Source organism: Gopherus flavomarginatus, chromosome 2 (genome assembly GCF_025201925.1).
Source record: "Gopherus flavomarginatus isolate rGopFla2 chromosome 2, rGopFla2.mat.asm, whole genome shotgun sequence".
NCBI lineage: Eukaryota > Metazoa > Chordata > Testudines > Testudinidae > Gopherus > Gopherus flavomarginatus.
In genome coordinates this window covers 212,921,590-212,935,664 of record NC_066618.1, presented here as the reverse complement: position 1 = coordinate 212,935,664, position 14,075 = coordinate 212,921,590, and the positions used below count along the sequence as shown (strand labels likewise).

Genomic DNA, 14,075 nt, shown 5'->3' with positions numbered 1-14,075 from the left:
TTGATATTGGCTTTGACTTTGGATCCACAGCCTACAGAAATAGGGAGTATTTTACACTTTTTCGTTTTCACCAGTACAATTATGACACACACACAAATCTCCTTTTCAGCTTAGATTCGTGCACCGTTTGTAGGGCAAATAAAATAAAATGAATGCAGTTCGTACCCTCAGTATTTCTCAAATACACCTAGGACCATGCAAAATCACCCCTTCCTCCTACCTCCTGTGTTGGGAGTAAAGAGTTGCGTTTCCAAATTGTTCATAAAGAAGTTGACACAAGATTAGTAAAATCAGGGCTTGCTGACATTGTGAATGAAAAGCTGGGACACCTCACAGGAACTTTACAACATATAAGAAAAGCTCAAGAAAATAGATTTCTAGTCACTCTTAGGATAAAGATTATTTAAAGTTGTATTATGTACAGTACATCTGAATGCTCTGAGGGAACATTTACCTCATAGATCTCTTCCGTTTAATTTCCATTCATTATGTTTGATTTTAGTATCTATGCTTACCTTGTTATACTAAATTAATTAAAAACAAATTACACTGCATTAAATTAAAAACCTATGTTAATGCAACATTAAGGCTGAGCCTTTTAATTGGTCAAAAGTCTGGGAATTCAAAGTTACTATACATCATCCACATCTCAGCCAAGTTGTGCGCCTGTAGTTTTTGCAATACTCTATGTATAGTTGGATGTAATGTTTTAGTATTTAGCTGTAATACAGATGAGACGTAGTTGCTGTGGGAATCAGAACTCTAACACAACAACTTAAGAAATTCGATGTCTTAGTGCATACAGTGCCTTTTGTCAAAGATTATCCCAGTGGTTTAGATACTACTGAACAAGTTTCCGAAGCTGGTTGCAATGGGTTTGCCACGTAAGCTCGTACTTACACACGCACATGTGTAATTCCATGCATGAATGGGGGTCCTGTCCAGCTTTGAAAATTTAGCTGTGTGTGTGTGCAAGTGAACACAATGCATCAGATCATCATTCAGAAGTCTAGGCTCTTCTAGCTCAGTGACACAGGCTTATTTAGTGAAAAACAAGAAAAAATCTTGTCAACATCCACTTTGCTGTTGCAGAGCTATTGAGATGTGAAGGTAAAGACAGAAATCAGAGGTCCAAAGGCACCAAAAAGACAACTGGTTGCTGCTGTCTGAACAATTCCAGAATGGGGGAACTTGCTGGTGTAAAAATAAGAAGGTAAAAAATTTCAAGTACCCATTACTACACTGAGGCTTGTAGGGGAAGTCCATATTTGACAAAGAAAATGACAATATACATAGGTGCTGGAAGTAGGGGTGCTCAGGGTGCTGCTGCACCCCCTGGCTTGAAGTGGTTTCCCTCAGATATAGGGTTTGCAATTTCAATGGCTCTCATCACCCCCACTACGCAAATTATTCCAGCACCCCTGACAATATGGTAAGGGGAAAAACTGAGCTAAACACAGAGTTATGTGATAACCCAGAATGCAGCACCACAAAGAGAAGTCTAATTTCAATTCATGGCATTTGGGAAGTCAGGATATGATACATACTGGTCAAGCTTCAGTGAACAGGGAAGTACAAGGACAATTCCACAAAAATAACCATTCACTAAAAAGGGGTGGTGCTAGTTACAACTTTTTTTTTTGGCTTACATAGTTTGCTCAGCTTGCTTGCAGAAATCTGTTTAAGCCAATTTTCATTTTTGCTTTGCAGGTATCAATTTTCTAAGAAAATATTATAATATTATGCAGGTCCTGATTCACTACCACTTTACTCCAGTTTTATGATGGAGTAACTATCAATTTTAATCACGTTACACCACAGTGAAACTAATGAGGAGTCCTTGTTGCACCTTAGAGACTAACAAATTTATTTGGGCATAAGCTTTGGTGGACTAAAACCCACTTCATCAGATGGAGTGGCCCATTTCAAACAATTGACAAGAAGGTGTGAGTATCAGCAGAGGAAAATTACTTTTTGTAGTGACACAAAGATACAACCATATTTGCTCCAATCCCTGAGACAAACACCTACAGGATCTCTATCAAGTGTTCTTAAAACTACAATGACCACCTGGTGAAGTGAAGAAACAGACTGACAGAACCAGAAGGGTACCCAGAAATCACCTACTACAGGACAGGCCCGACAAAAAAAGTAACAGAACGCCACTAGCCGCCACCTACAGCCCCCAACTAAAACCTCTCCAGCGCATCATCAAGGATCTACAACCTATCTTGAAGGACAAGCCCTCATTCTCACAGACCTTGGGAGACAAGCCAGTCCTCACTTACTGACAGCCCCCCAACCTGAAGCAAATACTCACCACCAACTACACACCACACAACAAAAACACTAACCCAGGAACCAATCCCTGCAACAAACCTCGTTGCCAACTCTGTCTGTATATCTATTCAAGGGACATAATCATAGGACCTTACCAGATCAGCCACACCATCAGGGGCTCATTCACCTGCACATCTACCAATGTGATATATGTCATCATGTGCCAGCAATGCCCCTCTGCCATGTACACTGGTCAAACTGGACAGTCTCTATGCAAAAGGATAAATGAACACAAATCAGACATCAGGAATTATAACATTAAAAAAACAGTAGGAGAGCACTTCAATCTCCCTGGTCACTCAATAACAGACTTAAAAGTGGCAATTCTTCAACAACAAAACTTCAAAAATAGACTCCAATGAGAACTGCAGAACTGGAATTAATTTGCAAACTGGACACCATCAAATTAGGCCTGAATAAAGCCTGGGAATGGATGGGTCACTACAAAAAGTAATTTCCCTCTGCTGATAGTCACACTTTCTTGTCAACTCTTTGAAATGGGCAACCTTGATTGCATTGGCAGCAAAGAATCCTGTGGCACCTTATAGACTAACAGACGTTTTGGAGCATGAGTGAAAGCTGCTTTTACAGATCCAGACTAACAGGGCTACCCCTTTGATACTTGATTGCATTAGCCTCATTAGCACTACAAAAGTGATTTTCCTTCCCTTGGTATTCACCCCTTCTTGTCAACTGTTGAGAATAGGCCACTTCCACCTTAACTAAATTGGCTCATTAGCACTGACCCCTCACTTGGCAAGGCAACTCCCATCTTTTTATGTGCTGTGTATTTATACCTGCCTACTGTATTTTCCACTTCATGCATCTGATGAAGTGGGTTTTACCTCACGAAACCTTATGCCCAAATAAATTTGCTAGTCTCTAAGGTGCCACAAGGACTCCTTGTCGTTTTTGCTGATACAGACTAACACGGCTACCACTCTGAAACCTATCAGGGTAAAACTGTATCACAGTGATGAATCAGAGTATTTGTACAGGGAAAAATGCTGATAAAGTAGTTGACATTTAATTTATTATTAGCTATGTCTTTATAACACCTTATATGAAAGGATCTCAAAGTGCTTCACAAACAATAAATTAAACCACACATCCTCCTTACATGCTAGGCATTATTATTATTCTCCCTTTGCTGATGGGTAAATTGAGGCACAGAGCATGTAGGTCAATATTTTCATACTTCATATAAAGTTACGTATCTAAATCAACACAGAACTTAAGCTCTAAAATAAGTGCCCTAATTTTCAGAGCTCATTTAGAGAGTCCCCATTATAGCTGATCTAGTATAGATTTACACGTTAAGTTTAGGCATCCAAATCTGATAATTTCGGTAGAAGCTATATAAGCACAGTCTTAAAAAATGAGTTTGTGGCAGAGTGGAAATAGAACTCAGGAGTCCAGCTGAATCCCAATCCTCTGTCCTACCTACTAGATAAAACTCCTACTATATATCAAATTCTTATTTTTAAAACTCAACAACATTAGATGTATTTCTTGTATTGCTACTTCTACACATCTTTTTAATATAAACAACAATTTACTAAAAGTATTTCAAATCAATGCTGGGTTTTGCTTTTCACTTACTGCCTCTACTTAGGCTCTTAAAGCAAAAAGCTTCTGTGGCTTAGGAGACTGATATCATCTGCTGTCACAGAAAAATGTTTCAGATTCTGAGGAAAAAGAAATATACTGAATACTCAGTCCTTAGAGAACTAAAAATAAAATTGACTATATATAACCAAAAATAAAACAAACAATAATATTTCCAAGGGCCTTATTATTACATTCTCAGATACGGTGTCACATATTGCAGGGCTGTGCATCCAAAAGTACTGGGGAAATGTTGAGGATAAGTAGTTATGTGAGTTTTCAGATCATTTTTTCTGATTGGGAGGTTTACTCAGCCCTGGCAACTCTTGATGGCCAGCATGTATCTTGCAAGGTCAAATACTATGCTGCACATAAGTATATGTAGATAGCGGCTGCTGCCTTTGAAGATACAGGGGAATAAGAGCGCTATACCTGAGAAAGTACCTTCACTTTTCTTTAATGTTTAAGGATATTGTAATATCCAATTGCCTCAACAATATACTTTTTTTCAGCATTGGGAATATTATACTACAGCCTAACTAAATTAAACCATCCTGCATCACATAGAATATTTTTACTTCCAGAAGAGAGGGGGAGAAGGAGAGACAGAGAGAGAAAGATAGCGAGAACAGTGGAAAATAAAAGCCAAATCCAAAGAACGTCCCCTCTTTAATTAAAATCTCATTTTTATTATCAAGCTGTTAAACAAAATAATATGGAGACTAGAGGCATTTTATTTTGCAAGTGGGCTTGAATAAATTTAAAGTGAGATCTTTCATAGTGATTTTTCATTCTTTACAGAACTAGTAAAGAAGAATGTGCTTTAATTAAACAAAAAAGTCTGATGAAATAGAAAACAAATATAAGGAAGAAAAAGAGCACCTAACAAAGGCCTCAGAACTGGGTCAGCTAATGAAACACATCACTTCCATTATGAGTAATCACGTAGAAATATAATGTTCCTTACAATTATGAAAAATAATATTGACTATGGTTTCTTTCTTTCTGCTCAAACATCAGCTATTAGATTTACTGTACATAAACAGACTATGCAAAACACAAACAGTCAATAGCCAATCCCTTCACTGGTTTCAGTTGCATTTGCTGTGCCATTTACATGCTCTGATCTTTAACTAAATTTACTTTGCTCTGAAAGAGACTAAATTTATCATTAGCAAGCTTGCAGTGACTGGTACATTTATTTTCGTATTCTTTTTTTGTGTAAAAAGTTGGATTTTTCTTATGTATATTTCTGGGTCCCCAAATAAACAAAAGACAGGTATCTAGTGGCATTCAAGTGCTAGATTATTCATCTCTAATTCACACGTTGGATGAAATTTGAAATAAACTCCAGCATGTGAGGATAAAAATATGGATTTTATTCAGGCTTTAAACAATAAAAAAAGAATATTTTCCTTTCTGTTGCCTAGAATGTTTATTAACTTACCTTATTAGATGAAATATCAAACAGACTGTCTTTTTTGCAAATTAAGTTCATTATTCATCTCAATTTTGATTTGGTTTACTGCAGCTAACAGCATTAAGCTTCTCCCTGTGCTTTGCCAATGCAATGTGGGTGACTGGAAGTAAACACAAGGGCTGGAGGGGAGTGGCTGGCCATCACTCAACAGTAGACTCATAACTTTAGCTTTCTATTAGTATGCAAATACTTAATGAAATGAAATCACACAACTAAGAACAATACCTAATGACTGCTCAGTGCAGATTTTGAAACCCATGCAATTTGGTTCTCTTAGCAGTTATCATGGCTATTTTGTATGTTAGAGAAAATTCAATTGCCCTCTTCCACTTTCTAGGTCTATTCTTGGCAATCATGAATACTGAATTCTTAGAACAACAAAAACGAATATCACAGCATCCTTTCAATGTGCATGTTTTAGGAGTCACTGAAATATGCAAAAAAGGAGGACTTAAGATATAATTAACACTACATGTTTTACTGTATTTAAAAATAACCTTCAGCAGTTTTCAGAAAAGCAGATATATAAGCAGATATAGGAACTTAAGATATATAAGTTGTTTCCATTTAGAGAAAATCAAATATCTGCAATATTCTTGCCAATATTTGTTTCATCTTGTGGGATTTTAGCAATGAGGTTTTATTTTAAAATCAGTTCATCTGACTGAATTATGTGCATGCAGCTTTACATGGGGAAAAACTGGTATTAGGTTCCTAACAGCCAAGACCAACAAGACTGAGTCAAACTGTTCTTAGGTTAGACCAGTCTGTCCGCATTAGGTAATGCAGTTGTGGTGCTTTTTGAGCTCTTCTTCAATCTTGGAACAAGAAGCTTAATTTAAAATAGCAGAAATATTCCTTACTCCCCACCCTGAAAAAAGAGAAGCATCACTTTCAACATTTATCTCCAAACTACTGTACATGTCTCCATTAGAAATGGGTCCACATTGTAGAGTTCAGACCAGATTTAGATCTGGAACCAAACTGTCCCTGAGGATGGGGTTGTCCAGAATAGGGTTTGGTTTGGGCCCATTATAGAAAGACCCAATCCACAAAATTCAGATTAGAACATCCTCAGTGTTCATGGTGACAGGACAGTATCAGGGTTCTGAGATGGGACCACATCTAGTCTGTCTTCTCTCTTAGTATCAACTGGAGTTGGAGTAGTTAGCAGGCATCAACATTAATGTCTTAGATACAGTCTCCACAAACACGTCTCACAGCTTCTAAGGTACTTTATGATGGGATAACTCAAATGGCTGTATTTAATGGCCCCTTTATATTATATACTAACATCACACAGCTGAGAGGAGGCATAAATCCAAGTGATAGAATTTTATACAGAGTGGTAAACATGCTGTTGGAATGAAAGGATGTTCAAGCAAGACGGACAGTGGTACTAAAAGTCAAACTAGAACAATGTGCTGTGTATATGTGTACAGTCACCAACACTGAGAAGTAATGGAACTGTGAAGCAACTAGTGGATGGGAAACAACAATCTCAAGTACAAAGCCAGATAAAATTGCAGTCATGATCATTAAAGAGCAGACATTGTCATAGAAGATCTAGCTAGGTATTTACAGGGCCTGCATCAGTGGAGTACTGAGCAACTAAGATGGGGCAGCTATGCCAAAGACCAGTCTTTAACTAATCGTATGAGAAAGTGGTGGTTGTGAAAGTGAAATATACAGTCATGTCATTCTTATCAACTGCAATAACTAAGGTGATGGAAAGTTATTGTAGGGTAAATTTAAAAAAAGGTTGCAAGAGGAAGACAGGATTACCTAGAAATGTTCTGCTACATTTATGGTTTATTTTCATAAGAAAGATTTTTCACTGCACAGCAAAGGTGTCTTGGATAGATACAGAATTAGGCTGAAGACTATGTATGCCTAAGTAGAAGACCTGGTTGAATTATTCATTATGAACATATTTGTTGCAAATTTAGCACCCATTTGTGAATCATTTACAAACCCATCCCAATTCTACAGATCTGCTCATTATTCATAAGCATAAGTACTCCTGTTCTTTTTGCAGTTATGCTACAGTTCATGAAACTTTTGGGATTCACAAGCATTTCATGAATACCTGGAGATCATTCAAATACTTGAGAATAATATAATCCCATTATTATATTTGGTGTTTTATTTGAAAGTATATTTTTCTTCTCAATTATTTCACAAGCTTTATTAAGAAGACGTAGAAATCAGGATAAAATTATAATAGGATGCTTCGACTTCAGCTGTTTTGCAGAACTGATAAGAAAATTGCAGCTGTAAAGGATAGATTTACCATTCAGTGGAAGAAAGGAATGGAGAATCAAGTCCTACATATGTAAGCTGCAGCAGAGAACAAATAGCATCTCCCTTAGATATGTATGCAAGACAAGGACACATTGAGTAAATTAATTTAGTAATCACTTCACCATGACAGAAATGCAAACAAAGTTCACATGAAAAACAAGTAGAGAATGATTGCAAATTCAAATGAATGTGCACAGATAAACCCAGCAAAACAGATTTTAAACAAATTACTATCCCAGAAGAATAAACAATTTACCAGGTGATTTAATAGACTAAATGATCAAATAATATGATAGCTCACAATACAGATTAGCACCAGGAAGTTAAGAAATAAACTCAATTTAGCCTTACAAAGAAATGGGACCAGAGAAGCTACGGGATACCTACTGAACCATTTTACAAAGGAGGTGCCTGGTCCTAAGAAAAGAAAGCAGGATTTACTGAAGCAGAAGAGTTTCCTTACACTGAGTAGATTATGGATATTGTTGATGGCCTCCACCAGGGACTAAGCAATAAGAAAAAATAAGACATAGGCTCTGGAACAAATCAGGCTCTTCTTTACCTGATCCAAACTACAATAAACTAGCAAATATGCATCTCATACTCAAGCCTTTTGTATTACAAGTTTTACAGATTTTTTTCCATGTCGCTTGTTCATGGGCTGCTGGAAAAAGCATGGTATGTTGATAGCTGCACAGGCTTCCTCACCTACTTGATATCTCACTTCCCACCCCACCCTGCCACTTTTCTATTGCTGAGTCTTCCTTGAAGTTCTACGTTTTCTGCTTCCCTGTGCCAAGAGTATAAAATCATTATTTATACTGTGGTAGTGCCTGGGGCCCCCAGCCAAGGCCCTCACTGTGCAAGGCACAGTACAAACACATAAGAAAAAGTCTTTGCTCCAAAGAGCTTAGTGAACTCTAATTAAAGCCAGGAAATAATAGCTTACTTTCCCTATCCTGTGTATCTTGATGCAAATGATTACAGTGCGTCATGAAAAAACATGACTGACCCAAATAAAAAAAAATGGGGGAAAATATGAAAAATGATCTGTGCATTTTTTCTCTCTTTACAGATAGGCGAAGGCTATGAAAACAATTGTGGACAATATCCAGCAGTAAATACATCGTTAGAGACTAACTGTGTAGTGTGGTAGTGCTGGTGCATGAATTACCATAAATCCATAAAATTAAGAATGGTAAAATATCTATGCCTTTAGACCGTTTTTTGGTCAGGGAAGTATTGTTTCCTATGTTACAAATTCTAGTGATATGTCTAGCTTACAACATTCCAATGGACTGTCTACCATAAGCCCTGGGAAACTGTTCCACTACCTAACAAATCTCACTGTCAAGGCATAGGGAACTATCATGGATAAAATAAGAATGCTCCTTCCCATCACCTGCTCTCTGCTGCTTGGATCATTCCTAGAGCTGAACCAAATCAGAGTATTTTCTTAAGGTAAGGAAAAGTTCAATACCAGATTGTACCCTATTCCCTTCCCTCCCACCAACACACACCTACTTCCCAGAGAAGAGATGGGACAGTTCTAATTTACCCTATGCCCACATAAAAGAATCATCTATTCTTTCCCAATGTCCACATTAATGAAAGCACCTGTGCATGGACTCCATCCCCAGTTATGCTGCAGAAGCACAGAAGTATCACCCTAAGAATACTGTGAGATTTAAAGGAGCAGATGTAGCAGGACCTAAGAGTGAGAATCTGCCTTTCACCGTAGAAATGGTGGGATGGCAAGTTTCCCAGCCCCTATAATATTTCACTTAGGACTTTATCGGAGCAGGTTTACCAGAAACACCATCTCCATAGGAAGCAACGGAGACAGAAGGCAAGACACCATCCTCTTAGAACAGCAGGTGAGAGGTGGTCTATCAGCCATCCCCCTAAAATAGCACAGGGGAACTCACAGCTACTTGTATAGAAAATAGTGTTGGGAGGGGGTCCTACTAGCCACTTCCACTTAGCTTTCCTACAGCTATTGGAGAGAAGAAAGATTGTATTAAAGGAAAGAATGGGTCCTTGAGGAACATCCATAGGTTTTGGATAGCAAAGATCCTGAGGTTTGGAGTCTGCTCTGAATCCACACTCCAAATCTTCAGAGATTAAGCCATCTCTAATATGGAAAAATGCGAACTGAGGACTATACTGAAATGATCAAACTTAAGTTATTAATTTTACAGAGTGAGATTGCTATTGCTTGTTATTTCTACTTCTAAATAATGAGGTGTTCTGATACTACAGTACTAGCCATAAAAACAGGCAGGCATGGGGTGAGGAGAAGGGCTGAGAGAACGATTTCATTCGTGACCTATGTCAGACTCAAGCCTGAAGCTTCACAGAAAAAAAATTCTTATTGAATATTCAGTAGAACAAAAAAATCACGTATCCATTGTGTTCAAACATTTATATCACAAGGACAGTTTGCATAAATAAAACACTAGCCTCATCCAAGGATCATGTAGTCCACTTGCTGGGTCATCAATAGTAACTGAAATTATATATGAGTTGAGAAGAACATCTAGTAATCTGGTTAACGAGTTAAAAAAAGCAGCAAAGAAATACCACATTAGTCAAAGTCATTATCAGAGTTGTCCAACACTATCATGGCTTTGTAATTAACTAGTTTTATCTCAATTAATACATTTCAAATTGTCCTAACACAGGAAACCAGCCTACCTATGTTTCAACAGGAAACATAAAAAACAGTTGAAACATATCAACATTTAATTGACAGAAGGATACTGATTACTGCAATATAAATATTATAAATAGAAATAGAGTTTACAGGCCCCAATTAGGATTGGGGCCCCATTGTTCTAGGAGCAGTACAAACAAAGAAAATATTGTACATGCCATAAAGGGCTTATAGTCTCAGATGACAAGTGATATGTGAAGGGGAAGGGAATGGGAAGCAGTTAAATATGCATAATTTTTTAACAACATGTACATTGCTATTTTTTAAAATTGTCAATAACAGTTTCAGACTGTCTCATACACTAGCAATTATTACCTCACTGATGTCTTATAATGCTAGCAATGTAAATTAGAGCTTGATTAAGATTTTCCTCTGCTTTTTAGCAAATTCCAAACACTGACATTTCACTGTTTTTTTTCAAAGTATATAATAATAATAAAAAAAAATAACAATCTGGACATAAATAGAATGGCATATGTATAAGAGAACATTCAGTCACTCTAATTCCATGCATTGTTGGACACATTTCCATGAAGATACAGATATTATCCCTCTAATTCCATTTATAAGCCTATTCCTGTCAATTAAATATTATGTAACAGTCCCTATGGAAGTGCTTATTTGAAGCTGATGTTGGCATAGTTTTTCACTCTTTTCTATCCATCTGGTTACACACTGAATTGTCAGCTATTTTATCAATACCTGCCTGGAAACTGAATGAGTAAACAAAAACATCAACAACAAAAAACTTCAAATCCAAAATAACCAAGACATTCAACTCCAAAATTAAAATTTCTTCTAGCTCCCAAAACTCAGATTGAAGAAAACTACTGTATCAAACCTTTAAAATTGTAACTCAGCCCTAAAGTCCCTCCCCACTCCATACACGCATCTATACACACACCCTGAGAATATATACTTTCTCCATTTCCCCTTCCCCCATTGCTATAAATTAATGGAAAATATACACATCCTTTTTTTAAACATTGTGAACAGAGTTTCAAAGCCTAGTATTCTAAATGATTTTATATGCCATTTAACCTATAGAGCTCAAGTTTAAAATGTGGGTGCCTTAATAGGACATCTGAATCCTGCCCTTTATCTGAGTAATGACCTGAGCAACAAAATGTGGCAACGGAATGTCCCAGAAAGGTAATCACATTAGAAAAATGGGCTGCTGTATACATATAAACATGCAAGAGTTCCATTATTTTAAAGCAAAACAAAGTTCTCTTCTCAAACCTCTTTTTTCCTCATGGTCTTCTCTCTTCTCTGTGTAACGTTATTCCATTTTACACATACACTTAGATGTGCCATAACTGCTTTGTTTAAAACGCATAAAAGCTATCCACAGCTCAACTAAGAATGAAACAGTTTTAATATTTTCTGATCCATGTGTCTGCCACACACATTCACCGGCAGTGTGATAGCTCCAAGAGCAGACATCTGATTCTTGACATTTAAAGATACAATACTGGTGAAAAATAGTGACGCTTTATTAACTGCAAACAGCTTGTGAGGGAGTAGGTGATGTACTCTTAAAGTGTATAATCAGAACAAGCAATCATTACAGCCTTTCAATTTTATGTTTTTGAATCAATGCCATAAGAAAAAGAGAAATAGCCAGAGATACAAATCTGGACACTTCACAATAACTAATTCATCTTTTGTGGAAAAACAGATAGCAATTTTTTTTACTGGTGTATAAAGGATTAAGACATCTCAAAGTTTCCAAAGGGTCTCCAATTTTCATAATAAAACAAGAACTAATGAAGGCAAATCCTGAAATTACAGAAACCAAAGAATTTATATACTGGTAACCATCGGTGCTGGAACAAGGGTTGCTGGGGGTGCTGCAGCACCCCCAGGCTTGAAGTGGTTCCCATTATATACAGGGTTTTCAGTTAGGTACAATGGCTCTCAGCATCCCCACTAGAAAAATTGTTCCAGCACCTCTGCTGGTAACATCCTGTTGAGTGACATTGTAATGCTAAATACAAGCAAAGCAACCTCCAATTCCCTATGTCCCTGCTGTGACTGCCTTTTGAATCCAACCCCCCCCCCCCACAAAGCTCTCATTCTTCCCACACATGCAAAAAAATAAAAAAAAATAAAAATCAGCCTGTTGCCCACTGGAAAAGTTCATTTGAAACTTCACTTTTAGCAATAAAATGCAAATTTATTTTAAATTTTATCTGGATTACCCCTTTCCCTTTTCTACGTCCAATGACCTCTGAAAACATGATAGACGATGACCTCTGAAATATCAGAGTGAAAAAACATCTGCAAAAAGAACAATTCAGTAAACAGCAATCAATACTACATACTATACCTGAAGGTATTGACAAGATCGCTCCTGTTGACATGCCTCTGACTTCACTAGTGTCTGATCCATATTAACTGAAGCTTTCTGGTAAACCTCACGGGCTCTGCTCACTGTCAATGTAGAGGACCAAGAGCTTTTCTTCATTAACTGGGCATCCAAATTCACGGGCAGGTTTGCACAAGTAGAGCATTTGACATCATTATTGCTTTTGGATGACTTCACAGTATGTTGACTTACAGTATTATAGGCTTCCATAAAGTACTGAGAAGTGGAACGATCGGGGCACCTTCCCATAGTCATAACTCCACTGGGACCATGATAAATGCAAACATCATTGTCCAAGTTATCATCTGAACTCCACCATCCTGGTGCATTGGATCTGGACTTGCCGTCTGACCTCCTTTCTTTACTCTTGCTACGCTTCCCATACCTCATAGTCTGAGTCTCCTCGGGGCTTGCTTTGCCACCATTGACACTTCCCTTTGATGGTCCTTCAAGAGAATGAGACTTTGTGAAGAGCTTTTGAACAGAGTGAACTAAGTGGCGGATCCTCCCTGGACTGTCACTGCGATGTTCCATGGCAGTCCGTTTGTATTGTAAGGTATGGTAGCCATCACGATTAAGAGGCAACTGCCTTTCAAACTGGTCCAAAAGATTGGCAGGAATGCGATTAGTTTTGTTAGCTGTTCCATGGGGAACAAGAGCACACTCGTCTTTAAGTTCATGGTGGGAACTGTAATGTCGCCGAGGAAATGTGCTGCTGGCAATTTGATCATTATAAGGTACCATGCATTCTGCCTGAAAAGAGTTCCTCTGAGTATAATAAGGATGATCTGCAGGGTGAGGGTCCACTGGATTTAACAAATATGGCTGCCTGTCTGGGTGATGTGGCAGACTGTCACATGGCGCATCACAGGTAATCCCATGATGATGACTGCGGTTGCTGGATAATCCTTTCATTGTTGATGTAAAGAGTATCTCGAAGTCATCTAATATGTTTAGTTATGTTACAGATAGCTCTCAGAGAAAGGCCTAGAAGAATGGAAAACATCAGAAGATGTGAGATATTTAAGCCACTGCAGTAACTGACATGCATATTTTTCATATAATTGCCTTTAATATCAAAAATCTTAAACATAAAATCCTTTCTCACACCCCTTTGTTAGACAGTTGGTCACCCTTTATGCATGGCCTTATATCATCACACAAAGGATAGCTCAACAAATTACAAAAAAAGTGAACTTGTTCTAAAAAGTGAAAACTAGACAAGGGAAGATTTTCTTCTGTAAAACCCGCCATTG

At 37.6% G+C, this 14,075-nt stretch overlaps 1 protein-coding gene across 3 annotated transcripts in view; it reads right to left on the bottom strand.

The window, feature by feature from the left end:
• The window catches only part of DLGAP1 (DLG associated protein 1), a 243,643-nt gene extending 229,843 nt beyond the window's left edge, over positions 1-13,800 (bottom strand). Inside the window, exon 1 of one of the 3 annotated variants that reach the window (XM_050942123.1) lies at positions 12,781-13,800. In XM_050942123.1, coding sequence (XP_050798080.1) covers positions 12,781-13,734 — 954 coding nt within the window. In that variant the 5' untranslated portion in view covers positions 13,735-13,800. Of the gene's footprint in view, positions 1-5,395; positions 5,494-11,690; positions 11,764-12,780 lie in introns of those variants that run through there. The other 2 variants (XM_050942126.1, XM_050942125.1) reach the window with 2 other exon arrangements.
• Between the last annotated feature and the right edge of the window lie 275 nt (positions 13,801-14,075).